The 12,899-nt window shown below is 41.3% G+C and overlaps 1 protein-coding gene across 1 annotated transcript; it reads left to right on the forward strand.

Moving 5' to 3' along the window:
* Positions 1 to 507: 507 nt before the first annotated feature.
* On the forward strand, positions 508 to 9,421 carry APOBEC1 (apolipoprotein B mRNA editing enzyme catalytic subunit 1). Its single transcript, XM_040574827.1, has 5 exons — positions 508 to 646; positions 2,194 to 2,382; positions 4,076 to 4,464; positions 6,280 to 6,398; positions 8,872 to 9,421. The coding sequence occupies exons 3-5, from the start codon at positions 4,083 to 4,085 to the stop codon at positions 8,902 to 8,904; spliced, it is 534 nt and encodes a 177-aa protein (XP_040430761.1). The 5' UTR covers positions 508 to 646; positions 2,194 to 2,382; positions 4,076 to 4,082; the 3' UTR covers positions 8,905 to 9,421.
* The last annotated feature ends 3,478 nt before the right edge of the window (positions 9,422 to 12,899 follow it).

Raw genomic sequence — 12,899 nt, forward strand, 5'->3', positions numbered from 1 at the left:
AAAGGTGCTGGAGAGGTAAAAAGACCTCTGGGTGGATGTCCTTATCCACCTCTGGGTGGATGTCCTTGCAGGTCTGATTGTTAAACTCATATGCTTCTAAGTTTGTTTTTATTTGCATTTTTTTCATTATTATGTTCATATGCTTCTAAGGATGTATATTTGTGTGTCTACAAGCTTGTTTATATTTGCATTACTGTGTTGTTTTTCATACATATGTATGTAAATAGCTGTGTACTCATGCACATATATTCATACACAGAGTCATGTTTTAGCCCTTTTTAAATGTGAAGTTCACAGTATAAATCTAAAAAACAAACAAACAAAACAAAACCAACTTTTTTTTCTTTCCATAGAAACGTAGATATCTTCTGAGAAAACTCCATTAAACTCAAACATATAGTGGATGTTCATTTTACGGTCAAATGCTCCAGCAACAGAATCTACACTTGAACTAACACAAAATTTGCCATTACAAATTGATTCCAGGAGGCAGCTTGTAAATGGGGTTTGAGACCTAAGCCTTTGTGGCACAAGATCTGGACTTTTAGTCACATTTAAGTTTTGTCTTCCTCCTTGCTTCCAGACTTCCACCTGCTGATTCTCACCTCTTTCCAGTAGATCATTCATCCAAAAATGTTATGCAAAGGTAAGAATCAAAGCTCAGGACCTTGTAAAATCCTCAGAGATTTACAAAGTACGAACTTGGCTGATTCAAACACTGTATCTTTTTGTTTTCTGTGGTGTCTGATCTAATTTTCCTTCTTACAGGTTCTTCTTTCTTCTCCCTAACCTGTCTGTCTTTCTTAATTTCTTCCATATCTTTCCTTTTCCCTTTTCTGTGACTTCTATCTATGTCCATTTTTCTTCTCTCTTTTTTTTTTTTTTTCTGAATAAAATTGTTCAGTGTGATGCTGGAGTCAGTGTTATCAAATATACACCTTGGGTTTCAACTGTCAAATAAGCCAAGAGACTTCTGAGAAAAAATACATGCCATGTGCCTGTACTCTCAAAACACACCTGCTTAGTGAAATAAATTAGGGGAATAGTACATCCAGTAGACACCATTTCTGTAATATAAACTTGTTGTAGGATTGTCATGCTGATATCTGTTTCCTGGGAGACATCTGCAGGGAGTTAGCTCCCTGTCACTCTTTTATTAATATTACTATGAAGATGTAAGGAACCTGGTGGGTAAAAAAGTCATTAATGAATGTATGCCCACCACTGTGTGCCCTTTGCTGTGTATCTTCCTCCAAAATGCATTTTTACGTTCGGGAAGTGTGTGTAGGGGGTCAATGGTTATTTTTTCAAAACTCCATTTGCTGGAGTGGGTGAGATATATTCAGATGCTACGCATAGCTCAGCAATTTACGAATCATCTTCACATTTATCTCTAACATTATCTTAAGCAACTTCTGTAAGGGGAAATAATCGACAGTATGAGAAAATGGAAAAAATATTTTGGTTATATATCTAAGTAAATATGAGGTGTAGTCAGCATATACCACAAAAATGTTGAAGAGCAATACTGATGGTAAAACATGGCATGGCCATAGCTGGCACTTCCACTTGGGAAGCTTCAGTTGACAGAACGCTGTGGTCCCCCCTGCATTGTTCACTGTAACTGCAACTATCATTTTTTGTTGCTGTTATATACCTGGCACCGTTTATTCAGAAGATCTGATGGGCCATATACGTAAAATAGCTACTGTTTGTGTCTTAGTTTTATCTCAGCAAATACAATAAAATAATTTCTTGACACAGCAAAAAGGACAAACAACTGCAATAAAGAGGAACACCTCAACCGATGTATTTGTTGTTTCAATGTTATATATGCTAATAAACCCTCATGAAAAAGAGATGAGGTGATACAATATTCTCTTCATTTCCTTCTCTGTGGTAGATATTTACAAATACGCACTTGTAAATTGAGATGCCTTTTTTGACTTGCAAAAACATCTTGATTAGCAGCAGCGCTTAGTAACAGTGCCACAGGAAACAGAGAGAAAACAAATGAACCCAGAAGAGCTGCTTTTCTTACTTGGGACTAGTGGTAATAAAGAGAGAAAATTTCTGTTTCGCACAGGAAAAATAGCTCACCTGATGGTTCGAGCTTCTGGCAGGTGACCTTGTCTACATACCCAGATTCACTTCTGAATGGGACTCACCCTCCTTTCTTTAACTTTCACCCAGTGAAGAAGTTTACTTGCGTCAGAGCAAGTCACCATGAGGAAACATTCAGCTAAGCGGTGTTGCAGACATCCAAAGTCCAATCTTCAAGAATAGAAACTGAAATAAACATGAGACTAATAAAAGGAGATCCATCGCCCAAGAGGCTATAGACAGATACAGAAATATCAATGGCGGCTGTTATCGGTAGAGGTAAGTACACCTATGTGAAAAGTGGGCCTATTTCTACATATTCAGTGTAGATCTTTACTGTAGTTGTATCTAAGGTACTGGTGAGTACAGAAAACTGTGTGTTGGCAAAGCAGACACTTGTGGATCTGTGTGATCTCTTTCGATGTGTTACTCTGTCTTGAGTCTTAGGTTGAGCTTCAAAATGCCAATGTCTCATTGTGTTAACCCTGATCTGCATTAGGCAAGAAGAATTTGAATCCCCAAAGACCACTCAGTGTGTAAAGACATCTCAAAGGCAATTATTAATGGAGCAAATTATTTGGTTTATTTTTTTTCACCTATCTTGTTTCCAATGCAAGAACCACCTAGAAAATGCCTTTTAAAGAATTAGTACCACTAGGCTGTGTAAGGAGCTGACCAGGTCTCTGTTAATTAAGAACACTATTAGATTCCTGTTGAAATGTAATTTGACTGTGTATATTTCATAATTCCCCTTCTTAAAGTGCTAAGATATATGGAAATGTGCCTTTCGTATCTTATTTGAAAGTAAATTAACTCTCTTTCCTCCAGTAAAATGTAGGTTCTGAAATTCTTAAGTTTGACATGGATGGGCTTTTGCAAAAGAAACCCTAATCTGTGAAGGGCTGAATGATTCATAGGGTCAAACTTCTCTGCTGCCATGAAAGTCAAAATGTATATATAATCAGGCAGGTTGGTGGTGCTACCCCATAGGTATTGGAAATCACCTGCCTTTCTGCAGTTTTTTTCTTGTTACTGGTATTTTCCAGCTTTTGAAAAAGTCTCATACTAAAAAAAGAGATTGTCATGAGTACCAATGGGAAAGTAGTTAAAGTTTTGCCTAGCAGAAGTAATTTGGAAAATACAAAGTGAGAAGAGATCTGGTTCTACTCTTTGATTTGTCAGACAAAAGCAGATGCAATACTGATGATATCAGTGAAGTTAAAATTGGTTGATATCACAGTATACAATAATGTGTTAAAGTGTGCAAAGTTTCACGTACATAATAGTTTAAATGACCAAGTTTAGCTCCCAAGTAGAAATCCACCACTCCTAGATCCCAGAACGGCTGTACAGATATTACTTATTAAGCCATTTTATATAAAAGAGATTTGGTAGGGAGTGAAAAGGACCAGGACAGGAGGTGTAGAGGAGATTCAATTTTCTGAACTGCTGTCCCCAGATGATTCACAAATCTTTTCTGCGTAGGTCGTGCACCCAGACAGAACAACCAAAGGTAAGGCATATTGTTCTATCATATCAGGCTGCCTGGGCTCCATGGAATTTTCCAGAGACAGACAAGGCTAAGAAGCCTTGCAAATTGTTTTCTTCTCACTATTCCTTTCCCTCATCTTCCTTCCCAGTTGTCTCACTGCTTTGAACAGTGTTGATCTCAGCATGATGTTGGCCGGTCATGGCTCACCCTGCCAACATCTCTCAAGGAGGTGTTTCACCTTTCTCAGTGCTGTGGGTTTTTCACCAGAATCACTCTAGGGGAATCATTCTGGGGTCTTCATCTCTTTCCAGATTTATATTACTAGATTGTAACATTTTTCAAGCTACTCCTTTGTGATGGAAAAACCTGAAAGTGGGAATAAGCATTGGCTGATGCAACACGGAGCAGGCAGTGCACAGTGTGACCAAACATCACTGAAATATTGGGGTCATAGTGGCACTGTTGACACTTTTATTTCAGGTGGAAGATGCAGCCTGATGACTTCAAATCAAACTATTTGCCTTCCCAGCACCCAAAGGTGGTATGCCTGTTATATGCGATCAAGTGGCGCAGAGGTACCATCTGGAGGGGTTGGTGCACAAACAATTCTACCCAACATGCTGAAGTCAACTTCTTGGAAAATTGCTTCAAGCCCTTGTCATCAGTTTCTTGCTCTATCACCTGGGTCTTATCTACTACCCCCTGTGGGAAATGCTCCAAAAGAATTCTGGAGTTCCTGAGGATACACCCCAATGTAACCCTGGAAATATTCGCAGCCAAGATTTTCAAACACCTGGATATTCGTAACCGGCAAGGTCTCAGGAACCTGATGATGAAAGGAGTCATCATACGTATTATGCGTCCTGCAGGTAACCCAACTACTCTTCATCTTTGTCTGGGTGTAGACCAAAACCTATGGGATTATATCCACTACCAGCAGTTGTACTTTGTACTAGTGTGGACGACTGGTATTGGGAATGACTGGTGAGTGCCCAAATGCTGCTTTCTTCTGCCTTATTTCTTTCCCAATCCCAAACAGCTGTAGGACCAGCATGGTTATTTCCTCTTGCCAAACGTGAACAAGGAAAGTTATGTCATTCTCTAGCCATGAATGCCTTCATTATATGTAGTGTGAAACCCTTGCAGGAATATCTTTCCTGTCCCTCTTAGCATATATATGCACATCAGTTTACTAACTGCACCTAGTAAAGAGATTCTCTTGATAGCTGGAGAAGAGAAAAAGACCCATCTAAAGGAGACTCAGATTATGCACCACATACTACAAATGTGTCTTTTGCACCTGTGTTTTTTGTATATCTTGCTTGACTCCTGATGTTTGATTTAGAAAAAATGTCTAGACAAGTAGCTCACAGAAAGGAAAGTACATATGAAAAGATGAATTCCACATACGTGTCTGGATAGTTATTACTGTAGTGTGCAGCTACAAAACCTACCAAGTCAAACGTAAACTTTAAGGATACTGTTTATCTTGGGGAACCTGTCCCTGGGATTATGCCACCGGAGGACTGAAGGAAGCTCTGGCTATCCTGTCAACACTAAGATAAATATGAAACTGTTAATCTTGATAAATGTTAGGGTGTTCACATCAGGTTTTCCCTGATCATAGAGGTAAGTCGGACAGATTCATGAATGAAGCAATAAGTTTATTATCTGAAGCTTCTGTGATCAAGCTCCAGGCTGCCAAAAGGTGTGCCTAAACAGTCCTGACTGCATGTGCCACTTTCCTTTGCAGTTGTTCCCTGCAGCCTGTCTTTCACAGATTCTTTCTCTCTTGGATGAAGTTCTCTGGCCTTATGTCCTTATGTGGTATCTGTGGTATGGGTTGCCTAAGACCCTTTAGTGATTTCTGTCCGGTAATTCCCCTTTTTGGACATGTTGCTATTTGTATAGTTTTGGTTCCCCTTTCCACTAACTTATTTGTCTAGTTGCAGGTCATTGTTGGGCCCTTGCATGAATACCCTCAGATGATTATCTTTCCCTTGTCCTTTACCGTTGTCTTACTGAGAAAAGATTGACTCACTGATATTTCTGATGAAAGAACTAGGCTAGAAAGACCGGGCCGGCTGCTAAGCACCACACAGCTGTTCGTTCACCCTTCCTCCCCGCCCCCACCCCCGGGATGGGGGAGGGAATCAGAAAGAAATGAAAGCCTATGGGATAAGGACAGTTTATTAGGACAGAAAATAAAGGAAAAGAAAATAATAATAATAATGATAATAGTACTACTAATAATAGTGTGTACAAAACAAGTGATGCACAATGCAATTGCTCACCACCCGTTGACCGATGCCCAACCTATCCCCGAGCAGCCAGTCCCCCCACCCTGGCCAGCCCCCCCATATTAATTGTTCAGCATGTGTCAGATGGTATGGAATACCCCTTTGGCCAGTTGGGGTCAGCTGTCCTGGGTCTGTCCCCTCCCAGCTCCTGCTGCACCCCCAGCCTGCCTGCTGGCAGGACAGAGCGAGAAGCTAAAAAGTCCTTGGCTTAGTGTAAGCACTGCTCTGCAACGATTAAAACATCAGCATGGTATCAACATTGGTCTCATCCTAAATCCCAAATGCAGCACCATACGAGCTACTAGGAGGAAAATTAACTCTATCCTAGCCGAAACCAGGACAGCTTGTCTTTCAACAGGAGTGACTGTATATTTCTTTTCTCAGATTACAGTTACAGTTGGAAAAAATTCGTTGCATACCAACATGGAGAAGAAGATTATTGCCCCTGGAGTTTCAGTCTGTACATCCTTCTGAACTGCATAGAGCTCGAGCGTATTATTTTGGTTAGTAGCCACTTTAAAGAAAAGACTGAGAGTTAAAATAATGCAAAGTCCTAGACAAATGAAGTTTGCAGAACCCTGGCAATGGTGTTAGCAGAAAATATAGTAGGAAAAATTGGCATGGGTTTGGTGTTGCGTAAAAAGAGGGCCAAGTGGCAAGAGATTGCCAAGGACTTTGCTGATACATTGTGCCTTTGTTTATGGCCAGGAATAGAGAAGGGAGTTAGAAACACTCACAGTTTGATACTAAGGAAAGGATAAATTATTTCAACTTTTTACATGGATCAATTACAATATGTTCTCTTGCAGCTTACTGGATCTATTTGATACCAAAAGCTCATTCATCTGTGTAAACATGATTCAAGTACACTCTTTTTGCCCCTCAGGATGGGCCCACTGATTTCAATGAAGTTCTGAGTGTGTTCAAAAGCCCAGCTGTGTGGATTCACTTTCAGAGCTTACATATAAGATTATCATATGACTGAGATCTGCATTCCCTACTAGCTGTTTCATAACTACCGAAGTTATTTGCATGGTCTGATATCCCACTACACAAGAAAGAGGAGTTGGTCAACTGAACAGGAGAGAAGGGCAGGACTGGAGATAAATTCCCAGCTCAGCCATCCGTTATGGGGCAAGCTAGTTCTTGTTTGAACTGTTCCCTGTATGTAAAATGAGGGCTAACTGAATGGACAGCAAAAGATAGAGGAAGAGATGCACAGAACTGCATAATACAGACAGGTACTTGAAGAGTAGAAGGAGGAAAACTAACCTGTTTATAAGTTGCTATAAATGTCTTTTTTATTTCTGAATGAAAAAAAGTTAAACATTGGACTCCATTTCAGTTCCATCCACCCCAAAATTTACACAGGTAATTTAATATCTCAGGAACCACCCTGCTTAATTCTAACTGTCTGACTAAGAAGTTCAGGTAACAGGGGATGCAGGCAGTGGCATTGTCCAGTTAGTAACCTAACAAAGTAGTTAATGCAATGTAACTGTTTAAGAGATATTTTCCTTTGGCTTTGAGCTTTCCTCAGTCTCCTAATGACTGAGATTAAATAGTTTAGCAGATCATACACAGTTAAATGCATAGTATGTTGCTTACCAGAGATATGAACAGAGCTGTCTGCTACATCCCTGTGAGTATGTGGAAACAACAGCAGATTCAGCAGTTCCGTAGGCAGCTGTACATGCTGAATATAGCCTTCAGGTCTCAGGTCTTAGTTTCAAAGAACCAGCTAATGAATGACCTGGCTCTCCCTGTGCCCCTGGCAACCATGCTGATTGCTGAGGAGCCCTACTGGCTGGGAAGCTTGCACTGGGATACTCATGCTAAAAGTAAAGCACTTGCTCAGCTGCTTTGCTCATTCAGACAAACTCAAGCCAGCCATAAAATCAAGGTGAATGGGATCCATTACCAGTAATTCTGACTAACCAGCAACTCCCTACAGAAAGAACGGGAAAGTGTATATGCTCAGTGCTTGTGAACACCCAGCCATATTATACTAACTGTGCTGAAAGTTCAGATATGTCTCATTGACCATTGCCAGCTCACATTATCCTTGGGGCAGAGAAAAACTCCCTGAACACAGAGGTGTAATGAGGAGAGTGAGTTCCAGACATGCTCCTGACAAATACACTGACTCTTGTGTCAAGTTCTGGGCTTCCTAACAAGGGCACTTAGAAATCCGAGAGAATTCAGTGGAGTATCACTGCAACAACCAGGTGGCTGGAGCACTTGCCCTGCAAGGAGAGTGCATTTATATATTTATAAATATACTATATGTATTTCCTAGTATATATCTACAAGGAAATGTTTTTGTTCCACCTCTAGAAGGTTAAATGGGATCTTATTGCAGTTTTCCACTACATAAAGGCAAAAACGGCAGAGCCAGACTCTCCTTAAATCTTCACAGATGGAAATTGAGGCAACAGGTGTGAGCTACAGCAAGGGAAATTCCAACCAGACAGAAGGAAAAAGCCTCCAGCTGACAGTGGTACTGTACTGGTAACAGGTGCCCAGAGAGGATGTCAGATCTTCATCCATTGAGATACTAATGACTTTCCTGGGAAAGGTTCTCAGCTGCCTGACTTAGCTTTGGAGTTAGCCACACTGCAAACACACTGTTGGACTAGACACCTCTAGGGGACCTTTCTAAGTCAAATAATTCTGTCTTTCTACAGGATCCGCCCCCACTTCCCCTGGTTTCAGCTAAGCAATCTGTTACCTTCTAACTGCTTCTGTTTCTGAGCAGAAGGCCTTTTTAGGAGGGATTTATACTGCACATAAATTCTGGGGTGTTATCCTGTTGTATGGAAAGCTGTGTCCCAAGGTAGATTCTCTGACATTGTGATGGTGGATCAGAGTGAACTCTTGGAACTGATGCTGTATTTTCAAACTCCGGATCATGTTGAAGAGACTCAAGCTTTTGGCATCTAGCTGTTAATGTTCATATTTCTGTCTTCTTGCTAGGGGCTTCCTCCACTGTCAAACTTTGAATACTAACACCAGCAGCATGCTTACAAGTTCACTTTGTGCACGACAGCATTACCTACAAGACTGGAAAAGCCGATTCTTGGCAGTCTTTCTTACTACAGCTTTGAACGATGTTTCATACTTTCACTACAAAAGGCCCTTACACCCAGAAGGCTGGGCATTGCCAAATATTGGACACAGCAGAAGGAACATTTCCTGTGGACAAGAAATCATTGGGAAGTTCAGATGACGCGGCCAGGCAACAAGGTTACAGTATTCTGCATCTTTAGAAGGCTTCCTGAGAGTCCAATGTGGATGGGAATCATACCCCAGGATGAAGCTTTCAGGTCTGCTGGTTCTGTATTCAGATTCTATGAATACCCTCTTGAGAGGCCAGCAAGCAATAGTTTTTCTTGTTCATTTGTTCCATAGATTTAATCAGAGCAGAGCATTGTTTTTGAAAATTTCTTATGAAGGTCACTTTCATAACCGTGTGTAAGTTCCAGAAAATACTTCATGATATAACATTACTATTTTTGTTATATTATGATTATATTACTGTTATATTACTGCTATTATTACAATATAATACAATTTTATTACAATGGATTATATATATATATATATAAATGTATTTATTCTCCCTATGTAGAAACAACAGAATAAATGGAAAATGTCAACTCGAGAAATTTTGTTTTTCTTGTTCAGCTCCTGTGCACACATTCTGCCACATTCTGGAGCCCTAGATGTTCGTTGCAAACTGGGAGAACATGTGGAGAACTGTAAAAAGTCTCTGACTTTCCAAAAGGAAGCACTGAGTGGAATGGTGAGGTGGGAGATATAGAAAGCTCTGAGCTATCTCTAAGGGCAGGAGACAAAAAGAAGATGCAGGCGTGTTAGGCATTTCTGCGGTTTGCAGTTTGCAGTTTGCACTGGAAATAATGAAAAACATCTGAATGAACCATGCTGGGAGCCCCAGTTCCAGTGCCTTCAAGCAGCTGATTCGTGTTGTCCCACTAGGCTACTAGGGAATGTGCTACTACTTGGGCCTGCAAGCTGACAGGCACAAATGATTATCTGAAGCATAAGGCAAGGGCTGTTAGGAGCCATGCCTCTATCTTCTACTTGATTAATGACATCTTTTATCCCTGCCAAGGTCTCTAGATATTTAGCAGGCAATTAAGAGAACCAGAAAAGTTGCAGGCTGAAGAGGGATTTCCAGACCCTGTTATCTGAGGGAGAATCTGAAATTGAGCACAGATGGCTGATGTCTTCTCCTACACTAACAAAATAAAGTTACTCCAAGAGATGTACAGCAGAGCTGAAGTTTTCTTCCCCTCTGTCCGGGATCTCAGGGGGGATATCACATGCCTTCTGGCCATCCTGGTGTTAACCATTTCTTTTGGGAGAAATCAGATCAGTTGATCATTATGTATTTGAATATACTGAAGTCCATAACAACTCAGCAACAAAACTTGTAATTTACCGGGCTATTGCGGCATATGGCAACTAACTTTGAGATTCATCAGCATATACGCCTTCATTATGCTGCAGATGTTAGCTGAGCCCCATCCAAGAATCTAGAAAGTACAATGGCATAAATGCAGTGTATAGCATGCATGGCCAGCACAAAATGGAACCCCTTCATTAACAAGTTTTAAGAAAATCTGCAGCACCTAAATGAAGACTCATCCATACCTCTTGCCATAATTACTGAAACATCATGAGAATCCTGCTCACAGCTTAGCATAACACAGAGAGGGCTTTACCCAGAGCAATGTGGAAATTCCATACACATTGGTAGTTCACATGACAATCTAAAAATGCTGGCAGGTGTCATTATTTTTTGGTACCTCAGAATAAATATGCAGCCAGACTTTGACATAGAAAAGGTCAGAGATCAGTGTACTTAAAACTCCAGTTCTCTGGAGAAAGAAGGCAGATTGAATGGCCCAAATCCTTGGAGCAGGATGATGAGGTTGCCTGGAGATTAAATGAGACCTGAATTTGAATTAAGAGGAGAAGGCAGGTTGATGGTAGAGAATTAGTTTGCAAAGACCCAAGAAAGAGACCAGGGGCCTTTCGTAAGCAGCACTAAGTGAAGGGGATTAGCTGGTCCAGAAGCAAGGGCTATGTCACTGAATCATGGTATCACAGGAGGGCTGAGGTTAGATGGGACCTCTGGAGGTCATCTGGTCCAACACTTTGTTCAAGCAGGTGCACCTAGAGCCAGCTTCCCAGAACCATGTCCAGGTGGCTTTTGAAGGTCTCCAGGAAGGGAGACTCCACAGCCTTTCTGGGCAACCTGCACCTGTGCTCAGTCACACTCATAGTAAAAAAAGTTTTTCCTAATGTTCAGAGGGAACCTTCTTTGTATAAGTTTGTGCCTATTGCTTCTTGTCGTGTCACTGACCACCACTGAATAAAGCCAGGATCCATCTTCTTTGCACTTTCCCTTCAGGTATTTATATACATTAATAAGATCCATTTGGGCTTTAGCTTTCAAAATTCATCCTTGGATGAGTGATAATGTTTCTCTATTCCTCACGGGTTGCCCGTCCTTGCTTCCAACCTCTGTATGCTTCCTTTTTGTGTTTGAGTTTGGCCAGGAACAACTTGTTCATCCATGCAGGCCTCCTGGCATTTTTGCCTGACTTCCCGTTTGCTGTGGTGCACTGTTCTTGAGCTGGGAGGAGGTGATCCTTGAATAATTAACCAGCTTTCTTGGGCCCCTCTTCCTTCCAGAATCTTATCACATGGGATTTTCCAAGCAGATATTTGAAGAGGCTGACATCTGCTCTCCTGAAGACCAGGGTTATGAGCTTGCTTTTTACCCTCTTCTCTGCCCTCGGGATACTGAATTTCACCATCTCATGGTAACTGCAGCCAAGGCTGCCTTTGACCTTCACATTACCGACAAGGTCTTAATTCCTGGTGAATATGAGGTCCAGCAGAACACCCCTCCTTGTTGGCTTCTCTGTTGGATGAGAAAGGTATCATCAATGCATTCTAGGAACCTCCTGGACTGCATGTGTTGCTGTGTTTTCCCTCCAATCACATTGTTCTGCGTGCCCTGTAGTCCAGTAAGGCATATATCAGCCCAAAGTTGATCCTAATCCTGTAACAGCAACAGGGTGTGTTACTCAGCTTGGCAGCCGAGCTCCACCACAACCGCTTTCTCAATCCCCCTCCTCAAAGCGAAAGGGGGGAGAAAAATAGGATGAAAAAGGTCTCAAGGGTTGAGGTAAGGATGGGGAGATCACTCAACTATTATCATGACGGGCAAAACAAACTCAGCATAAGGAGATTAGATAAATTTATTACCTATTGCTAACAAGCTAGAGAAGTGAGAAACAAAAATAACAAACTAAAAGTGAAGAGAATTAACTCTATCCCAGCCAGTGAATTAACTCTAACCAGGACAGTGAAGAATGTTTTGGGTATTAATAATAGTAGGTCAGCACCAGCAAGAATATGAGATGGTTATGCAACATGATGAGTTCTGGAGACACATTTTGGAAGCTGTTGGGCCCTCTCTTGTTCCACCATGATGTCTCAGAGCAATATTAGCTAGTGTCCATTAGTTCCTTGGACATTTTCAGGGAGCAGTGTGTGCCAGTGTAGGGATATCCTACTTTATGTCCCTTTCCAGCTCTCTATGGATGAATTTTTGCCTCTCTGACTGTCACTCCCCTAAAAATATGCTTTCATCTGTTGTCCACTCTAATTATCTGTTTTTCTGCCCAACTGCTTGTTTGTCCCACCTTCTCACAGAGTCTAATCTAGTCTTGCTAAGAGAAGTCCCTAAAGAGAAGTCCAGCAACAAACGTTCCTGAAAGTGAACTCCTAGGGAAGAACAAAGTAAGAAGATGAAATACTTCTCACCCGATGCAGTCCCAGGCTCCAGCTCTCTTCAAATCCTCCTAGGCCAAATGTGGTTTCTGACTATTCAATAGCCCATTCTGAAGTGTAAGCGGCTACACTGCTGGGCTCAGAGAAGAAATGAAGAGGGATCTTGGAGCCAA

The sequence above is a fragment of the Cygnus olor genome, chromosome 1 (genome assembly GCF_009769625.2).
Source record: "Cygnus olor isolate bCygOlo1 chromosome 1, bCygOlo1.pri.v2, whole genome shotgun sequence".
NCBI classification, from domain to species: Eukaryota; Metazoa; Chordata; class Aves; order Anseriformes; family Anatidae; genus Cygnus; species Cygnus olor.